The 21,822-nt window shown below is 33.8% G+C and overlaps 2 protein-coding genes across 3 annotated transcripts; one reads left to right on the top strand and one right to left on the bottom strand.

Moving 5' to 3' along the window:
• The first annotated feature begins 1,253 nt into the window (after window positions 1-1,253).
• On the top strand, window positions 1,254-14,940 carry LOC142630523 (ABC transporter A family member 10-like). The gene is made up of 18 exons (XM_075804513.1): window positions 1,254-1,547; window positions 3,230-3,548; window positions 3,765-3,862; window positions 3,985-4,096; window positions 5,232-5,348; window positions 5,482-5,591; window positions 7,813-7,974; window positions 8,876-9,038; window positions 9,133-9,258; window positions 9,354-9,437; window positions 10,229-10,572; window positions 11,617-11,817; window positions 12,207-12,316; window positions 12,463-12,547; window positions 13,083-13,211; window positions 13,309-13,414; window positions 13,672-13,760; window positions 14,509-14,940. Exons 1-18 carry the CDS (start codon window positions 1,470-1,472, stop codon window positions 14,806-14,808), a joined length of 2,733 nt encoding a protein of 910 aa, XP_075660628.1. The 5' UTR covers window positions 1,254-1,469; the 3' UTR covers window positions 14,809-14,940.
• A 3,320-nt stretch (window positions 14,941-18,260) lies between these two features.
• On the bottom strand, window positions 18,261-20,816 carry LOC142630230 (serine/threonine-protein kinase ZRK1-like). Of its 2 annotated transcripts, none has more exons than XM_075804209.1 (2): window positions 20,701-20,816; window positions 18,261-19,448 (listed from the first exon to the last, which is right to left on the bottom strand). In XM_075804209.1, the coding sequence occupies exon 2, from the start codon at window positions 19,431-19,433 to the stop codon at window positions 18,405-18,407; it is 1,029 nt and encodes a 342-aa protein (XP_075660324.1). In that variant the 5' UTR covers window positions 19,434-19,448; window positions 20,701-20,816; the 3' UTR covers window positions 18,261-18,404. The 2 variants fall into 2 exon arrangements, with proteins under 2 accessions (XP_075660324.1, XP_075660322.1); XM_075804207.1 differs by lacking the exon at window positions 20,701-20,816 and adding an exon at window positions 20,503-20,596.
• Window positions 20,817-21,822: the final 1,006 nt, after the last annotated feature.

Below are 21,822 nucleotides of genomic sequence, written 5' to 3'. Positions count from 1 at the left end.
TAAGAGGATATTCAAACTTTTTGGGAATCTTTTTACTAGATTTTGATTTTCCGACCCAAACCTTACGCTAACCGCGTTGCGTTTGTATTTCATTCAGTCTTTAGCATGATTTGGATTGTTGGAAAGTGTTTTCCTCTTTGTGGGGCCAACTAGCAATTTCTATATTGATTCTTGAATCAAATAATAAGCAACCAAACATTGATTGATGTTCTCAACTCTCAAGAGGGAAATGGATAAGAATCATGCATCCTCACAAACGCCAGCCAAGTACTTGATATATATATATATATATATATATATATATATAACAAAGACTCTCTAGCTGAGTAATTTGGACCCCAAAAAGAAAAAGAAAGAGAAAAAGAAAGCTCCAAGTTTGTAGAAAAGTGAGTCTACACGTTTTTACTACATAGAGTGTTGACTCATTCAGCCGTAACCAAAGGTCTGTCTAGATCAACATGTTAATTGATTTCAAGTATGCCTAGCCCCCTTTGTAACGTCAAAGTGACTTTTTTATCGTTTGTTCACACTTAGGACAAAAGCTTTTAATTGTAAACATCTGATAGTTTTAACTTAAGGGATTGGCTACGTGTTTCCTAAGGCCTCATAAAATCTATGAAATCTTGAGTTTGAAACCTTTTGCTTCCCGTCTTGAGACCATCTGGTGTGTGAGATGGGGGATTGCATACATTCAAAAGAATAATTAGATATCCGAGAAAGTCTGGATACCCTCGTTTGTTAAAATAAAAAAAATAAAAAAACTGATTAGAAAAACACATATGGGTAATTTTAAGAATTTATTTTGATCAAACCTCTATCAAAGAAAATATTTCTTTTTAATCACTATCATGTTTTATAAGTACATCACTATCATGTTTAATGAATACATCAACGGTGACTATACTTTAGCGTAAGCAAAGATTCGATACACTATTGGGCATGTCACAACCAATATTGAGCCTACCAAAGAGAGAATATCCTAATCCTAGGTAACTTCCTACCACAAGGGAGCAATAAAGGGTTTTTGTATTTTGGTTATTTTAATTGAAAGAAAGAAACGAATAAACTTAATCTTATATGGTATAACTATGAAGTTTAATTGATATTATTTGAGGCAGCATACTTGAGTGATAAGAGAAAGAAAAATTTGTAGTATCCCATAAAATATTTGTCCTCACATTGGTTTTTAAACTCTATTTACTAAAAGTTGTAGTATCACTCAACGCAAACATAGGTGCATTAGATACGTAAGACAAAACAATATTAAGCACTAAAAAGTCTATCCATATATCAAGTGAGAGAGATAACCCATATAGCCATATAGGAAGAGCAAACAGACATAACCCATATAAGTATAAACCAGAACTCATGGAAGGAAGAAGCTGAGCTTTTTTGTTTTGGATTGATAGAAGAATAGAGAAAAGCTTCAAAAGGATTTGACGCTCATATTGACTTTTGGGTGCTTTGAAATGGCTGGTCCATCACATGGTCCTGCAAACTTCTGGACTCAGGCCAATGCTTTGCTCAGAAAGAACTTAACCTTCCAGGTCCTCTCTCTCTCTCTCTCAATATACAGATACACACATCTTATTTGGGTTGGGATTGATTAAGGTTGAATTTGTGCTCCCATATTCATTTGAACATTAATAGGGAGTTTGGTATTGTTGTTTAAACAACAATTTTCAATATTTAAATAATATTACATGTATCACATTTCTACAAAACAACAATAATGTTACTAGAAATCTTTTACCAAACGGGCTATAAGTATGCATGCATTGGTTTTTTTATTTTTATTTTTTATGATAATAGTATGCATGAATTGGTAGTAAAGAATTTAGAAGCTATGACTATGATCCATTATGTTAAACGAAACCTTTGAAAAAGTGTAACTTATCAAATATATTTCTTGGTAACATGTACTTAAATATATCATGAAAAGTCAACAATTGAGGTTTTTTTTACCAGGCTGCTATCCATGTAAAAATGATAAAATTGTATTATAAAAATGAGGCAATTCAAATTTCATTGATTGTCCAAATGCGCTCTTAAATTTTTATTATTTTTTATTATTTTTTTCTCCCCTTGATTTGTTGATCATTGGTTTATTTTGGTAAAATTTATTGGGTTTCTTTTAGCGACAGTCTTGCTAATTGAGACAACGGAAGCTTTCACACTATTTTGTTAGACCAAATTATCATATGTGTGTGAATTATGAACCCTAAGCAACAGAGAAAAAAAAATGCACGTAAGCACAGAGAAAATCAACTGCATAAGAGCACACCAAATTTATGTGGAAAACCTTGTAGTATAGAGGAAAACAACCACAGGAAAAATCCGACAAATCCACTATAATCAAATAGATATTATAATACTTAACTTTATATTCAAGAGTCTTGTAACTCAATTAGTTGACACTTTTGCCCTCTGTTATGTCCGTGACATCTAGGATTCAAAATCCCAAAACTTGCGTTGGAAAAATGCAATATAGAACCTCTCTAAGAAAAAATACAAACTCACCACACACACAAATACAAAAAACTAGAACCTATTGAAACCAAGAACACAGTAAGATTTGCACTCTGAAGACTTCAATTCTCTGTGATTACTCAAAGAACTCACCTAGCTAGAGAAAACCCCAATTAATTTGTGTATGTCTTGAACAAAAGAAGAATCACGGTTTGCAAACTTTGCACTACCTTCTTTTTCTTAAGACATGACTCTTCACTTTTAGTCTCCCAATGTAAGCAAAAATAGGAGTACTAAAACCCGTAGGCCACTATTATGTTATATGATATGCTCATGTAGTAGTTATTACACACACCTTACACACATGCTTGTTTTTAACTGAAATTGTGAGCGATTTCAGTTAAAAACAAGTTTAAGAGTTACTTCCCTTTATTTTATAACTAGTTCTCAATTATGTATTTCATAGACATATTTTTCAATAGTTGATGGGTAGTGTTGTATAAAGCTAATATGTTACTAATGAAACATATAAATTATCATATGTTTCTAGGCTTTGCATTGTACAGTAATATCTACCTGTTGTTGTTGGAACTGATCAATTTTTTTTTGGCATTGGGTCCTTTAGAAGTTAGAAACCCATGTTCCAATTCGTTTGCACCTTTTCTTTTATCAATCTATATCTTCAAAACTTCAAAAACTTTTTTTTTTTGGTTAATTTTGTTGGTGCTCAGCTAATATATTCATCTTTTGTGTTTTGCAGAAACGAAATATGAAGACAAATATTTTTCTCATTTGCTATCCTGCTTTGCTCTGCATACTAATAGCTGTCCTCCAACATTATTATAATAAAATGGTCCATAATGAAACGGCCAAACAATGTAACCCAAAAACCAATTCCAGTTGTCCCATTCCTCAGATTCCAGCAATTCCTCCACTGTTACAACTACCCTATTATGCCTATAGTGCAGTCAGAACTGATTTTTTGCCATTTAACGACTTGCCTGATGAGTCGTGCAGGAGTAATCGTTCTTGTCCTGCAACTATTCTTCTCACAGGGAATAATCAATCTCTTGGAGAAAGTATACCCTTCTCTCTACCTCAGTGTGTATACGTGTGCACACATGTTTTAATTAACATAAATAACTGATTACTCGTGTGAGTGTGTGCACTCGCGCTCATGTGTTTTAATTAACTTAAATAGCTTATTGCTTCACCTGATCGGATTATGTAATTTTTCTTTTTTTAATAAATGATTTGATCGAACTTACTTTAACTTACTCTGAATGTTTTGATAGTTTTGGCTGGGACTATGATCACAAACTCTCTTAATACCTCTCAAGTTACGGCTAGTTTCAAGAAACATGACTTGGCTAGTCTAGCTAGCAATGTTCTGGTAAGTTGTCTTTCCTCTTCTTTGTTGTCCCTCTTTCTGTTTCTTTTTACCTTCATTTCATGTCCGTCATCACTAGCACATTGTTTATTTTGCTGCTATTGTGACTTTTGTAATCCTTACAGGGATCGCCATGGAGACCGCCTCATGATTTAATTTCTGACGGTTACGGATATTATGAAATCTCTAATGTCCAACGTCAATGCACAGACAACGGGTCTTTATCTGAAAATGAAAGTATGTTGAAAGTATGAATGCTTTTTGTACATGGTTTGTATTGGGCAGACAGTTTATCTTTACTTTCCATGTCAAACCACACCTGTGCACATGTGCTTTGCAAATGACTTTATTTATGAATTTGACACAAAATAACAGGCAAAATTTGCCAAACAGTATAATTCTGAAAAAATATTAGGCGGATGGCATGCATTCAAAGTTTATTAGTTAGTTGGACTCTTTTTTGGAAATCGAGTACAGCAAAATCGACTTCCAGCCAAAATTGAGTTTAATATACTCGACTTCCTACCGAAAATCAGCTCTGAGGTGGATAAAAAAGAAAGTCGAGTATAGTAAACTCGATTTTGGCTAGAAGTCGATTTTTCTGTACTCACATAAAAGAGTCCAACTAACTAATAAACTTTGAACGCATGCCATCCGCCTAAAATTTTCCCAGTATTATACTGTTTGGCAAATTTTTCCCAAAAGAACATGCTTGCATTTTCAAGAATGCTGAGAAGCAAGCAAGAACTTGAATGCACTTGTATGAAAGTTCCATGCAACAATTATTAGTCGAGGTGTTTCTCATGCATAGCCCTTCCAATTTCTTTTTTGGAAAAAAAAGAAAAAGAAAAAAGTAAAGTCATTTAAAAGCAATTAATATTCTAAAATTCCATCCACTAACCATACATTAAAATTCCATCATTTAAAAGTAAATTATGTTTTAGAAAAGAAAATCATGGCCACTGCTCTCCCTGCAGAGTGCAGGATGGATGAAAAAATAGAAGATTAATTGATCGATATTATGCAGGTCTAATGAGGGAATCTTCTTTTTGGTGTTTTGAGACTTTAATGGTTAGACTCTGATATAATTGAACCATCTTTGTATTTTATCCTTGATGTTTTTTTTTTTTAACTAAAGTTAAAAACTCTCAAATTAGACTAATTGTCTTATGGTGTGTGAGAATTGCTTGTTTGTTTTGTTAGAAGTGGGTCTTATCTAAATCTGGGTGAACTATGCTAGGCCTAAGTTAACAACTTAGTACAATGTTGTCAGATTCACTCTCTCTCTCTCTCACGCACAAATCACGGAGACAGAAAGTTGTTTGCACAAAACATACTAATTCTTTGTTAATTTTCCTCGTCTTGAATCCAGCGCAATGTGTTAAAGGTTTGGTTTTATGGCGCAATGATTATACTGTGGTAAATGATGAATTATATAAGGGTTATTACGAAGGGAATCCAGATGGAAAGATTAATGAGATAAGTGCAGGTTAGACTTGTTGATCTTTCTTGGAATAATCGTTTCTCTTGACTTTACAACTACCTCGGGTGGGCTTACAGTTCAATTATCAAAAATCAAATGAAAATAAGTAGGAAATACTTAAGGTTTGATATTTTCACAGCCTATGATTTTCTAAACTCAAATGAGGAAAATTTTGATGTGAGCATCTGGTACAATTCAACGCTCAATGATGGTGATTTATTGCTTCGTATTCCACGCTCAGTGAATCTGGTAAGTATATGTAACTTGATTATTTGTTGATTTCTGCTGTCATTCCAGTATTTGTTGGTGTCCATTTACTGGCTATGATTTAAAGTGGAGTAAATGTAGGGTCTAGATTGTGCCAACTCATTCCATTTCACTTGGAAATGGAGAGGATCCAAATCCTTTTGTGTTTTGGGCTCTGCCTAGTTCCATTTTGTATTAAATGTTTGCATGTGATTAAGATTGTTATTAGATTATGAAGAAATATGAAACATGGTGAAAACCTCTCTCTCTCTCTCTCTCCATACCAAGCAAATTTTGTAACCATCCATCCTCTATTATCTCCTTCTTCCCTTCTCAATCCTCTCCCTTTCCTCTCCTATAAGCAAAGCTTAATAATCCTACTACCATTTTAGTATCATGCATACTAGATTTCAAAACATGTAAAATCAATACTTCCATAGAAGACTAGTTATCAAAAGGCTTGGACTAGTACTAGTGTGTAGCCATTGCTGTAATTCATTTGGTTTCCTAAAATTCTAAATAAGGGAAAGCAATGCTCATTGCTTGTCCCTTTTTGAATTCCAAAAAATGAACTCTACTAATTTTTAGACATTGTCCCAATCTGGTTTATCAAGCAAACATCACACTAGATTCATTAAACCAATCTGGTTTATCAAGCAACATCACACTGCCACCCTCAGAATTTGTGGTGTGAGATTCTTCTATATTTGAAGAATGATAGGGGGGGGAAAAAAGCAGGACCAGTACTGCTAAGTTGAACTATGTAGTGGCATTGATTCCAAAGGCAAAAAAATAACAATCCCTTTGTTGGTTTCATAATTCCAAAATTCCTTCAAGTACAGTTCAACTAACATGTGACTAACATTTGATAGAATTGGTTTATAAACCCTACCTTGCTCCAAATCTAACTGTTACCACCTCATGTATTTGGCACATTCCAGTGGGGGTGGCTACCAAAAAAATTACATCACAAAATAGTATCTACTATCTACTTGTTTACATCAAGGAGAGGCATGTCCTATACATATTGTGAAAAATGCACAATTACAATTTTCACTGAACCATTTAATTGACTTATGAGCTTCTTTCAGTGTTTTACTTGGTCATGATTTGGCTACAATATGATATAAAATGCTATTATCATGATTCTCATGATTGTTCTGTTTCTTAGTTTTGGAATTCTACTTTTCCTGACTAATATGGCACTCCCATCAGAAACAAGGTTTCCTTGAGAATTAAGATTGTGTATTGCACTAATCCAATTCAAACAATTTAGACCCAAATTTTATGGCTTAGTCAAATTTAAGCTAACTATTGCAATTAAGCCCAGATGTTTAATTGATTAGCCAACTAACATAAGCATGCATGGAAAAACATAAAAACAAACCCAAACACAGAAAATCAATCACCCACAAGACCATTGAAGTGTTTACGAAGAGGAAAGCCAGAGAATCGAGCAGAAAAACCTCTCTGGAGCGTCACAGCACCAAACAGTCCATTAATGAGAACAGTGCAGTACATATTACTTACAAAACCCTCCAAGCTGAGTTGTAACTATGTACTCGAGCCTCCAACTCCTGCTAGCAACCCATTCCTTGAATCCTTTCTTCTCACTAGACTTTGGATTCACAGTTGAGCCTCCAATTGCAATCTCCAAGTCTTCTTGGCAAATCTGGGCTTGCTCCAATGATTCCCAATCTCTAATCAACACCAAAACTCAAAAGGTTGTAATGGGTGTGATGGTTTTAGTCTCCTCTCATGAAATTGGACAATTAGAGATGGGAATTGGGTGTAGAAATTCATAGGAAATGCTATCTTAAATAGTGAGGGTAAGGATTAGAATAGCAGAGAAAAAATAACAAAATTGTCTTAGGTTCGTAAAACTCTGCACTTCAAGAGAGAGGCAAACTCTCGGGTTCAAGTTGAACTGATTTCAAATTCTGTTTTTGTATCTCTTTTTGCCTGACACTACCAACTTCATACAAGTGAAATTTTGCAGCACTTCACCTCATAAACCCAATACAAATAAAACCCCACAGGGTTACATGAATACACAGAGTTAAGAATAAAAATTTACATTGCAATTTGTCATGGAATAAGCCAATAACTAAGAGTCCTAACAAAGGTACATGAACATTTTTTTGTGTCATTAATATATATTTTAATGTTTGCATCAAATGACAAACTATCCTTGTTGCTGAAATGTCGTAATGCTTGTTGACAGGCATCCAATACCTACCTTCGTTCTCAGCGAGGGCCTGGAACACAAATGTTATTTGAGTTTGTCAAAGGCATGCACCCAGAAAAAAACCAGGATCCCAACTTGGATTTTGCTTCTTATTTAGGTCCTCTCTTCTTCACATGGGTTGTTCTACAGTTATTCCCTGTAAGTTTGTGACCTTTTGTTACTTGCATTATAACTATTTAACTTGTCCATAAGGTTTTTTTATTTAACTATTTAACTTGTCAATAGAGTTTGCACCTATTAAACCCCATTACCAATTATAGTCGGGGAAGAGGCCCTGTCTGCCCGATCATTAGTTGATCATAATTTGATTTCTTCCCCCCCTGTATGTGCAGATGGCATAAACAGCTAGATCTTTTTTTTTTTTTTTTTTATTAGCCATAATTCTCTTGACAAGTTCCATGCTTAGGAATTCTAAAAAGATGGACTTGGTGCTGCACTTTTAGACTTTAGTTGACTACTTATACTGTAATATTCTAGTTTTGGAAATGACCAACAATACATGATATTGGTGTTGATGCCACTTCAAGTCTGGAAAGCTGACCGATAAAAAGAAAGATGTATGTGTGGAAGGTTCAAAGTGCAAAAAAATAGATTCAGAATTGTTCTACAAGTTGGATATATCTGAGGTCATGTTGACAAATTGATCATTTTCAGTGCACCTAACTTTGCACATGAGGACACCTTTATACAAAGCTACTGTACACGGTGAAGTCAAGTAGTGAAAACAATAACGTTATGTGAGAGGAGAAGAAAAGCATAATTTCCAAGATAATTCTTCTATTCTAAATCAGTTAAACTCTAGATCTATGATTGTCAATATGTTACAGTGACATTTCCTTGCAATCCTAGGATCAGGCATTGAGTGGTATGTATTAACCTTTTCTTGGAGAGCCTTGTTACAATATCTTATGTTTCTTGAGAGGTGTGGTTAATGATTGAATCTAACATCTGTTTTCTTTTTCATTTTTTTTCCCTTTTTGGCTATCGATTTTACCCTCTATGATTACAGATATTTTTAACATTTTTCTTAATAATGTAGGTTGCTTTGAAATCATTGGTTTATGAGAAAAAACGGAAACTAAGAATCATGATGAAAATGCACGGGCTTGGCGATTGGCCTTATTGGATGATTTCCTACCTTTACTTTCTTTTTGTATCTTCAATTTACATGTTGATTTTTGTAGCATCTGGTGCACTTCTAGGTAAGAGTGCAAGCCAATTAAATACTTGCTTCCCCCCCCCCCCCCCCTTTAATTTGTTATAATGTTGCTAAAATGTAGGTTATATCTATTGCAGGGTTACAATTTTTTGGATTGAACGACTTCGGCATTCAGTTTGTCTTTTATTTCATATATATAAACTTACAAATTTCATTCGCCTTTCTAGGAGCTACATTGTTTTCAAATGTTAAGACTGCTACAGGTTTGAGGTTTACTATATTGGTGGGTAAAATCTCTATATCCAATTAAAAATTAACTAACTAACACAGGGTTGTGTTTGAAATTTGATGCTTGCAGTGGTAGCATACATATGTGTCTTTGGAACAGGGTTCTTAGCAAGATTTCTTTTCCAGTCTTTTGTTGAAAGTAACTCATTTCCAAGTAAGTGGCAGAAATTGTGAGAAAGAAGACCTATTATCTCATTCATAGGGTTTCATAAATATATCTTTGATTTTTGTGGCTTCAACACGATGTTTTCTTTGGTGAGAGCTTATGTTTCAATTGATGGTCCTTTAGAGCAAAAGCTTGATAGATAGGAATTTTCCTGCAGATTGTCACTCTTTTGTACATTAGAGGCAGCCTTTGTTGTCACAGACAATAAAAATGTCTTAAAAGAATTATTTTTCTTTCAAGACAATACTTAATTGGGGCAGAGTTCCAATGGATGATCAAATCCCTATGCTAGGCAATACTTAATTGGGGCAAGAACAACGCTACTTTATTTTTCTTGAAAATAGAATTGAAGTGGAGTGGCTTACACATTAAATTAGTTTAGTACTTCTAAGAGAAAAAGTTATTTTACTTTGAAGAATTGAAACAATAGCAAAGATGTAAATATTTGACACTCTAATTTAGTCATCTATGTGGATTTCCTGCCAATAGTGGAGGCAAGGTGGAATCTTTGCATAATACTAGCATTAGCTGTAAATGTTTGAACATCCATGTTCAGGAGAGTGGAGGAATGTGGACATCTGCTCAGGTTGAATTTGTTCGTTTGACACGAGTAATATACTAGGTTTAGTTTCTTTATAGAACATGTTGTGTGTTGGTTTTGAATCATACTGAATTGTTTGGTAGCTTAGATATTTTTCTTTTAGTGTTGTCCACATTGTTTAAACCCTTTGCAAGAATCTTTTCCACCAACTCTAATCATTTTGAGGCTTCGGTTGCAGAAATGTGGGTTATGGTAATGGAGTTATATCCTGGATTTTCTCTATATCGTGGGATATATGAGTTCGCACAATATATTATCTTGGAAGGTGGGATGCAGTGGGAAGATTTAAATGATAGTGAAAATGGGATGAAAGAGGTCTTGATTATCATGTTTGTGGAGTGGTTGGTGGTGCTTTTTGCAGCGTATGGTATAGATATAGTTGTGTCACTAGGAAGTGGGTTTGGAAGAAGGCAATCTCAAAATTCTCGAAAGAATCCTCTCTCATTTTTTCGGAAGCCTAATTTACAAAATATGGACTCTAGACTTCATGTTCAGATGGATAATGCTGATGTTAAGCAAGAGGTAACTTTCTCTTTTTCCTAATTTATATACTAAATTTCTCACCACCGACAGTACAGAGTTTTGAAGAAGCTTTGTTAGCACTCAGTAAATAGTCATAAAACCTGTATATATAAAATATAATCATTTTGTGATCCTGTGTTTTATCTGCAAGGTGTGGTAGACATTGCCTTAGATCTCATGGAGATAGGTTTCTTGAGATTTGTTGCTATATAAGTTTTGTCAGATAATAAATTTAACACTCAAAAAGAAAGTATCAAATACTTCGCAATAAATCTCACCACACTCAAAGTAAAATACACAGAAGCGTTATCAATAAAAAGAAGTTTTATTTATACTTATAATATTACACACACACCACTATTCACTATTTCGCTCATTGCTTTCTATTCCCTACACTTTCATTTGCTTTCTTGTCACACTTGTGGGATTGCTTGATATATTATGTGGGAATGACTATGTATAGAATACATTCAAGACTACCTATACTTCACTTCATAGACAACAAAGGAGACAAGGAATTTATATCCTATCACCTAGGAAGGAAAATAAAGCTATGCTAAAGTTGCGAATTTTGAATTCAAAGCAAGAAGAGTCAACTTTTCTTCCTTTGGAACTCCATCTCCGTGTGCTAGTTTTCTTTCACAATTTGAATGTGAAAGACAACACACCAAATGCAAAGAACATATGCAAAATGTTTTAAGGTAAACTACTACCCAATGTTGGTGATGAATCTTACAAGGTTGAAAAATTAAAAAGCTCCAGATTGTTTGTCAATTCAATCTCATGATGACATTTTTTTAATATATTTTTATATGCCTTAGTCAGAAATTTGTTCTCTTGATTTTTTTTCCATCCTCACCCCTTCCCTAGGTTCATACCATGTGATAGAGATGATTGTTGCAATAAATTTTGTTAATTGAATAGAAATTATGGGAAGAGTATCTTATACAGTCCCTGAAATTGTTATGCAATCTGTCTTACTCAATGAAGTGACATACTCAGTTATACACATAAATGATAAATTTCAAATTTATCCATTTCCAGAGGGAGAAGGTGGACCAGTTGCTCCTTGAATCAAGCACAAGCCATGCCATTGTTTGTGACAACCTCCAAAAGATATACCCAGGAAGAGATGGAAACCCTGAAAAACTTGCGGTGCAAGGACTATATCTTGCTGTGCCTCGAGGGGAATGCTTTGGTATTCTTGGTCCTAATGGTGCAGGCAAAACCTCTTTTATCAGTATGGTTAGTATACAAAATTCTGTCACACAATTTTTTGGAATTTGCATACATGTTTTCCTGTTGGTGGAAGCAAACAGAAAATACTTTCAAAGGAGCTTCTTTTGAAGCATTTACCTTTCTTGAATCCTAACCAGGAACTATTTAATGCCAACGATAGATTAAAGATACAAAGTTTACCTTGAAAAACCAGGAAGTAGCAATAAATTTATTTAATTGTAATTGGACACTCTTTGGCATTTACTTTATACTTGCTTCTACTTGATAGTCTGTTGGATTTGATTCCAAGATGTCTTGCTTCATGGGATAATATTCTGGGTTTTAGTCACTTTTGTTAGGGAAGTTAAATCATTATTTGTAGCAATATTTAGGAGTTAACACATATCTGTTGACAGATGATTGGACTTACAAAGCCAACCTCTGGCACTGCATTTGTTCAAGGCCTTGATATACTGACTCATATGAATCAAATATACACCAGCATGGGTGTATGCCCACAGGATGAGTAAGCTAGATCATTCTCCTGTTGTGTCAAGGAAACCTTTTGTTTTCTATTTTTAGTTTAAACTTCCATTTTGGTTCCTTTGCTTTGAATTTATAAGTCCATAAATTTTCTTATATATATATTTTTTTTGCTCCTTGGATAAACAGCCTTCTTTGGGAAACACTAACAGGGAGGGAGCATTTACTATTTTATGGAAGACTTAAGAACCTTAGAGGTTCTGCATTAACACAAGTAAGTCAACGTTACTTTCACTCTTAGTTTGTTAAATGAAGGTTCATTTGTATTTGAGAGCCATAGATCTGTTAGGGAGGGCATTCCGGCATTGTGACTGGAATTTGAGTGAGGGCCAATATGTTTTGACTGACGGTTATTACCTACAAATGCTCAAGGTAGGAAAAGTGACTTGATATATGATAATTGCACTAGTTAAGCTATACTTTGAAATGTGAATTTTACAATTTTCTGAAAAATGGAAAGGAAGGGGGGGGGGGAGGACGGGGGGATGTCTGGGTGCTATGCTAAGTATCAATTTGTTGGTGTCTTGATAACTATGACATAAAATGAAGGTAATTTTGTGGACTGTGTATATGGCTATGTCCAGTATATGGATAGCTAAGTTTTTGTGTGTGTGTGAGTGTGTGTGAAAGAGGGAGAGAAAGCAAGAATAGAGTATTATGATAAAGCTACTACAATGCATTATTTTGCTGGTCATCTTCAACATGACATGTTTTGAGTTCTGTTGTCCATTCCTTTGCTCTGTCTTCAGGCAGTAGAAGAATCTCTTAAGAGTCTCAACCTATTTCATGGAGGAGTTTCTGACAAGCAAGCTGGAAAATATAGTGGTGGTATGAAAAGGAGGCTAAGTGTAGCTATTTCATTAATTGGGGATCCCAAAGTATGTCTTAATTTTTATTTCACTTTACTTTGCTGCTTATTCCATTTTGGTATTTATCTTTTGCTGTTTATGATGTAATTCTTGGGAACTCTGCAAGGTTGTCTACATGGATGAACCAAGTACTGGATTAGATCCAGCTTCAAGGAACAACTTATGGAGTGTTGTGAAGAAAGCAAAGCAAGATCGAGCTATTATTCTAACAAGTTCTCTCTCTCTCTCTCTCCCTCTCACCCAAAAAAAAAAAAAGAAACAAATTATTGCTGATGTTGTATCATTTAGACACTTGGAACTGCAGTTTTATAGGCTTGTAAATGATTAATAAAAAAAAAAAAAACTGTTGGCCTCCTTGCCCTACTATATGGTTCCATCACATCTAAACTTGTCTTGCTAGACAACAGCATAAAGGGTTTATTATTTTCCTTCATGCTGTCGCTAATGAAACTATTATACATGGTTTCAGCTCATTCAATGGAAGAGGCAGAGTTCCTATGTGACCGATTAGGATTTTTTGTTGATGGCAGCTTGCGGTGCATAGGAAACCCAAAAGAGGTACCACAATAACATAACTTCTATTCATAGAGTTTTTTTTTTGGGTGAAGTTATGCACAAACAGAGCTAGTGGTCCTCAATGGATTTTCCGGTTGTTGATCTTTACTTATCTACTTCTCTCTAGATGGAAAGATGCATATGATAAAAACTTAATAATGCATGATAGTTTTAGCATTTGAGAAACATTGAAAGGCAAGCAAGCTAACTGGATGTGCACTGCTGACTAAAAATCTTGAATTAATTTGATTTGTATAGAAGTACTCAATAACAATTGTCACAATCAGCACCAACACTCAAATTAGTATAAGCTACAAAATTCCTGTTTCAAAGCTTGATGGTTTTTTATAACACCAACATTTTGTATTTACCTCCAAATGGGCGCTCAGCAGTCAGCACTATCCATGGGAGGTAGCCATCTCTTATCTCTTAAACCCCTCTTTTCTGGGCTCCTAATCTATTCTTAAATGGCAAAAGACTTTTTACTTGTTAGGCTAGCTGACAGCCTCATCATTTTCCCCATTCAGATTCATTTTTGAGACTTTTTGGACCACCAATGCAATGCTCTTCCGTGTCATCTTGACTTTGAGTATCTTGCTATGGTTTGAACCATCTTTGTCCAAGTTCAAGGGCTCTGACATCCCACAAACCTACAACTGTTTAACAGTTTTTCTTTTTATTTTTTACCTTATAAAATTGCAAATGAATAAGTAGATTCTTCATAACGCTTTATAATTACTGTGTTTGACAGCTAAAGGCTAGATATGGAGGGTCTTATGTGTTTACAATTACAACATCTTCGGATCATGAAGAAGAAGTGGAGAACATGGTGCAACATCTTTCACCAAGTGCCAACAAGGTATACCAATTATCCGGAACCCAGAAGTTTGAGATACCAAAAAGTGAGGTCAGAATTGCAGATGTATTCCAAGCAGTTGAGACTGTAAAGAGCAAGTTCACTGTTTTTGCTTGGGGTTTGGCTGATACAAATATGGAGGATGTTTTTATCAAGGTTTCACGTGAGGCCCATCAATCCAACTCTTTGACATGATTGTTCAATATGTTCAATGATTCCTGCAATTTACTTTGATACCAATCTTATTTTCAAACAATTACTATCCCTTGTGCTTTAAATGTAGTCATTGTATGGTAATTAAGCATTTTCTCCACAGTTCACCCTTCTTCTTTTTTCTTTTTGATATAATTATAGTTGTTGTCCCTTCATTGCTAAGGGTTCTCTATGCAATCAAGGTGGCATTTCAAAGCCATGAATAGAAAAATCAAGATTAGCATTCAGCAGTTCAAAATGCCTGCAAAACAAAAGCTTTGGTTCTGTGGTCTGTGGGACATCAAATATGGCCAGTATGAGTTTTCAGTACACCAGGATATAATGCAACAGTGTACAGAAAATATAATTTAACATAATTTCATTTCTCATCCATCAATCTCTCAAGTAATCAATGATTTTAACATTGTCAATGCAGTAGAAGTTCTTCACTGAATTCTTCAAGATCTATTGGACAAAGAAAACAAAGAAATTGATCTGTGGAAGAAGAGTTAGAACTTGCCACAAAGATAGAGGATAGAGAGAAAACAAGAGGGAAAGGTGTGAATTGAGTAAAACAGCATGCATGAAACTTTGTTTGAGTTCAAAGCAAGGGAAGATATTAAGTGAGGTCTCAATATGTTATGTTGGGACGCCACTTCACGTGCGAATCATTGCATCCACTTATTGGGAGGTCTCACTAAATTCTAAATTTTAGGTTTATAAATTTGGATTTAATTATAGGACAAAATTTAGTTACGAAATTAGTTGTAGCATTATGCTACAATCATACTCAATAAAATAAATATTACTAAATATTTTAAAAATCTAATCGTTGAATTACATGTTCTTTATGCTTTTAATATATATGTCAAATTTTGTGTCAATCAGTATTATTTACTATATAATTTATAAGTTTATATTCTATGCATAAGTTTAAACTACAAAAACTTGCAATGTAAACAATTTAATGATGATATAACTATTGAACTTTAAATTTCTAGAAATTTTGTAAGCATGGAGGATATATTATCTTAATTAATTTCTCAAATTCCTCCACATGAAACTTCTACTCACACTTGTATACTCAACATTGGAAGAGATATTTGAATCTTGGATGTTTGAGAGATATCAAGAGGTGCCAACCAATTGAGCTATAAGGCTCTTGACCTGTTATTTTAATATGCAATTTTTTTACTATTTCTACTAATGTTTTGCTCTTTCTCTACATTTTTTTTTCTTGTTCCATGAACTTGAATCAACTCACTCTTTCTCACTTTTGCATTAATCATTTTCCTCTAAACATTAGCAAACCATATAAAGTGACTCTCATTCATCTTTTCATCAATAAGGGTATGTTGTAAACATTGGGAAATGATCTATTTATGCAAGGCTAAAGAATAAAGAAGAGAAAATATGATACAGGGAAATTTACGTAGATTGGCAACAAGCATATGTCCACGAGAGGCGACAAAATAAAGTTTAACTATAGTTTTGGAGATTACAACAATAGCTTGAAGACATTTTCACACAAATCCAAACCTCAAGTACATCTTTGGTTCTCTCACAAATATATAGAAAAAACCCTATTGTATTTAGACAAGAGTCGTAGGACACACTAGCTTCCTATTTATGGTACACACATAGAGAAGAAGCTATTTCTCTTTGCTATCTCACATAGGAGCTCTTGTCTCTACTCCACCTCTATTTATAGCTAAAGGTCTAAGCCAAATTTTTAATAGTTCCAGGACATGAAAATAATGGCAAGACTTCTATTGACAAGGAAGTCAACAACTTCGGCCAAGAATCCAGGCAACAAATCTACAACTTTTAATGCAAGCGCATGCTATTTGTTGGATTGCCAATATTTGGATTTAGTGTCCAGTTGCACTGGATCCGTTGAAATTATAACAGGTATTTACTTTTAAACACATGTCACCATCTTTACTGGTCCAGTACACTACATGCACTGTACCTAAACCTCACCCGCCAATATTTAGGTTGGCTGAATATCAAGCCACACTTTTTGACTTGGGTGTTCAAATATTTAATGGCTTCTTGACTAATGTCAAGTTATCAACTTTTTGACAATTCAAGTTATTGTTGCTAGGTTTTTATTGAGCAACATCAGTTTCTATACTATCCATCTATTATAATTCCTCCAAGTATAATTCCTCCAACATTTTCCCCCACTTTTATCTTTTTATCTCTCTATATCTTAACCTTACAGTTCCCTCATCCCTTCATTTCCTATCTTCTTTTTTATTTAACTTTTCTCCTCCTCATTTCATTTACTATAAAAAATTGTTATTCTTTATTCCATTCAATCCGTATTTTTCCCACCTAAAAAGATGAATACTCTCTCTCTCTCTCTCTCTCTCTCTCTCTCTCTCTCTCTATATATATATATATATATGTATATATATATTCTTTATTCTGGTGGATTTTTAATTTTTTATTGCACATCTAATTTAGGTTCATGAATTTTTGTGCTAAACTCCACTTTGGGTTGTTGCAATTTGGTTGTATTTTAATTTGTTGTCTTTTTATTTTATTTTCCTTTACTGTTAGATGTTATCATATGACATTATATAGTAATATAATATTATTCTATTACGTAACATGATTTAGATAATTTGGTGTTTTTCTTTTACATTTTCTCCAAAAAAATGTGATTATTCTCTCTTTTGGCTATTTATTCTTTCTTACAACTCTACTTTAGATTGATAAATTTTTGTTTTTTTTTTCATGCATCCCAAATTTTGGGTTAATACATTTTGGTGGTGTGTTTTTTGAGTTCCCGATCACATGTTTCTTCTCTCCCTCTTATAATTTTGATTTAAGTTAATTCTTATATATTTTCGAAGTGGAAATTTGAGTTTATATAGAAATAAAATCAACATGACTATGTATTTGAATGTGCTTATCAATTATTTAAGTGACATCAATTGTAAATTTGTGATGAGGTTTGATTATCATGATATTCGATCCTTAAGATAATGAGAAATTTAAATAATTAATTTGAAACTTAAAAAAGTTTAGTTGTAGGGAAAAAAAAATAAAAAATAACACACTATAACAAAAATTAAAGAATATAGATCACTTGAAAAAAAGAATAATATCAATTAAACACATCCAATTTTTGTAAAGGTAGAGAGATGGAAAATACTTTTAGAAATAGTTTAATTTTTAAGGAGAACAAATTATTTTTAATAAATTTTAATGAATAAATCATATATTATACCACATTACAAAATAATTATATATTCTAACATACCGTGTAGGTCTACGACTCGTTAATGTAATTTAGAGACATGAAAAATGTTAATTTGAATATGAAATCAACCGAAAAAAGTATAAACATTCCGCTATTTGTTAGCAGGTAGATCACAAAAAGCTGCTTGAATTTATAAAGATAAAATTAGAAAAAACACAATCGGAATGTTAGAAATTCATTGGGTCGATAACATATATTGATTAAAAATTGTGACATGGAATTTTAATCAGTGACTCTACCTTTGATGGCAAGTTTGTGCTTTCAAATGCTATATAGAGCATAGAATTTCTTGAATGTTAATCAATCAGCTTAGAGCTAAAATAATTTAAGGAGGTGAGATAGACTCATAAATTTTCCTGAGTTGTTTTGCGGCATCAATCATTGTTGGCCTATCTTCTGCTGTATCAGAGATGCAACTCAAGGCAATCTGTGCAAAAGCTAGAAATTGTTCCTGATTAATTCCTTGTTTTAGTAACATCGGATCTACGATTTCAATCAACCGATTTTGGTCACGATATGACTTCACAAACATTGGTAAACTGGACTCCGTATATATGCATTCTGGAGTGTTCAATATCCATCCAGCCAAAAGCCCAAGTAGAAGCACACCATAAGTATACACATCAACCTTCTCAGTTATATAGCCTGTAAGTGCATATTCAGGTGCAAGATTCTGTCTGCCTCGTACTGCATCTTCTACATATTGTTCACCTTTAGGAATAGATATTGAGAGTGAGAAATCAATCAGTTTGGCAACATTATTTTCATCTAATATAATGATGGCTGACCTAACATCTCTATGGACAACAGGCCTGGAAAATGCAGTATGGAGATATGCAATTGCATTAGCTATGCCCATTGCGATCTTTAACCTGCATTTCCATGTTAAGGGCTCAAAGTGGACTATCCCAGTTGGAATGATAAAATTGGAAAGAACTTTATCCCCCACAAATTCATACACTGGAGTTGGATATTTGGTCTCTAAGCAGCATCCTAAGAGTTTTAGAACATTTTGGTGAACACTCATTTGCGATCCCACCACAATGTCTTTAATAATGCCAAGTGTAACGTCTTCCATAACAGAATATCCTTTTTCTTCTGTGTAGTACTTTTTAACTGAAAATAAGCAGTCTGCCAGAGAACCCTTGTATAACTTGAAATCACAATCCCACATAATGCATTGATGCTGGTTATAGTTGTTTGTTGCTTTTCTGAGCTCTTCAGCAGAGAAGACACGGATAGGATTGCTTTTTCCATTGCAAAAGGCAATTAGCTCCTCTAATAATAGTCTTCCATTCTTCATAAATGGTGTCTCCTCTTTTGCTTTCCTTTTCTTTTTCAAACATGAAATCATCTTGTCCACCAAACCCTTAGATAAAAGATAGAATATTAATACACATATATAATAAGTTTAGACATGAAGAGGCTATAATCTGGCATTAAATGAAGATACTTGGGAGGCCATTGATCAATATTTGCTTAGAGATCAAAATGGTCATGCTCATGCACAATATAGAGTATCAAACCAATAGTACTCACTACTCTGCTAACACGTTAATCATGATTTGCACGATTTTGAAACATATTACCTACCTAAGCACACGCCAAGAAATCAAAAAGTTATCATTGCTATGATTTTTTTTTTTTTTTTTTTGATAACCCGATATTAGACAAGATTTGTACCCTGATTCTCCTAATAAAGGGAGAGCATGCTATGCCACTGTCCTAGTAGGTTTTTGGCCAAAATAGTTATTATTATGATTTTTTTTTTAATTTATAATTCGATAGTAAAATGAAGTAGAGGAGATTTGTACCTTGATTCTCCTAACAAAGGGGGAGTAGGCTATGCCATTTTTTTTTATTAAAAAAAATGAAAATCGCATACTTGAGTTCAGATCAATTTAGCTCATTATGGGTAATTGTTCTGGCAGGAAATATTCTATAAAACCATAACAAATTTTCGATGGATACAGAGAACACTTGTCCATCAAATTTCTTAGTCTTTTGAACCCATATAAATTTGAGGGCTTGGTTCCGATAAACTAAAAAAATGAAACCATATCAAGAGCCAAACATCCTAGAGTGGTTATTTTTCCTAGAGTAAAATTTTACTGAAAATACTATATAAAAAAAAAATTAAAAAAAAATCCCTCAGGATTAACAGAGGTTATAAATATGAACATAGATCCAATTAAGACAATTTTTAATTAAGCAGAAGCAAATCAATAAGGACAGAAATCTTAAAATAGAATGATCTTAATCCTGCTTTATACACATTCATAGTTATATTACAAATAATCCATAAAGGAAATTGATCCTCTAATTAATACTACTTATCGTTAAGGATATTTTGGACTGGCCAAGAGTTTGTACTTGCAGACACATATAGTAACTCAAAATTGAGGGTGGTAAAGAGAATGTACCTGTAAAGAACCCAAAGAGACAGCGAGTTGCAGCTTTAAAAATTAAAATGTGAAGCATAACAAACTTGCATCAGATTTTGCTAGTTTGTGAATGTGGAAGTCTTGCTCACAATATTCATACAAAATTATATTCAAAGAGTGAAGGAAAAAAACTTCTTAGTCAACTTAAGAAAGGTCAGAAACTAAGAAATTTCATACCAATGACTAGGCAGTTTCCTTGGAGTTTCTCTTCAACACCTTCACCTAAAACACCAGTGTGTTGCACCTGGTTGTCGGTTGAGAGTCAAACAAAAGAAATATATATAAAAGATGTTAAGAGATCAAATTTGTGTACCAGGTTTTTTTTTTTTTTTTTTTTAAATTTGGGGGGTGAGGTTTTCCATTTTGGTCCTGTTTCTTTCTATTGCACCATGGCTCCAACAAATAGAAAGCTCATATCAGTGTAACGACTAGACGGGCTTTTTTTAATTGCATTCATGAGTCATTGAACAAATCAGACCGCTAAGCTTGTTTCATTTAGGGTAAATTTGTCCACAAAATATAAAATCTGTTCATTTAGAATTGGATGAAACCCTGAAAGTTTCGTATTAGTCCAAACCTTGTAGTATAAATGTAACATATGAAATTTTGTGGACTAAATTGTGACATGATCAAACCCAAGAAACTATTCTTGATTTTTGTGAAAGCATGGAGTCTGAGTTGGATTTTAGTTAGTGCCTCTATCTCATTTTAAAGATTAAAGACCTACTGGACCTCCTATTGTTTAATTTGTTCACAATCGCCGTGTGTGTTTTGTTTTGCAATAACAATTGTGCTTCAAGTTCAAGTCTATTTGGTTGACTATTAATTTTCACCATATTCTTCTTTTGAGCTTGGGCTGGACTGACAGGTCATTAGCAAACCTCAATGACAGTAGGTTGAAGGGGGTCAAACAAGCATATAGTAGGCTGAAGATAACATTTTTTATTTCTTGTGTACAATTATGTGGTCTAGAAAACAACACAGTGTGGCTGAAGTTTAGTGATTTTATAGGTTGGAAGGTAAACAAAGCAAGCACAACCAAATAATCTTGAAGTGAATGTAGTTAAGAGGTGTGACAAAGAAGCGTTCATGAGGTGTGTGACCATGCAACAAAGGTGAGGGTGAGGGGCATATATTAGTATTATGAACCGCTAAGAGGGTGGCTTTGCCATAGAAAGAGGCTGGAGTGGAGGAATAGATGTGTTGTGAAATTTATAAATGCTCGCAAATGCAGGAACCAAGTATAGTCGGGTAAGCACAAGGTCGAACCCACGAAGACTTGTATGAACATAGGAAAAT

The sequence above is a fragment of the Castanea sativa genome, chromosome 4, assembly GCF_040712315.1.
Source record: "Castanea sativa cultivar Marrone di Chiusa Pesio chromosome 4, ASM4071231v1".
Classification (NCBI taxonomy): domain Eukaryota; kingdom Viridiplantae; phylum Streptophyta; class Magnoliopsida; order Fagales; family Fagaceae; genus Castanea; species Castanea sativa.
This window is presented reverse-complemented; position numbering and strand designations above follow the sequence as displayed.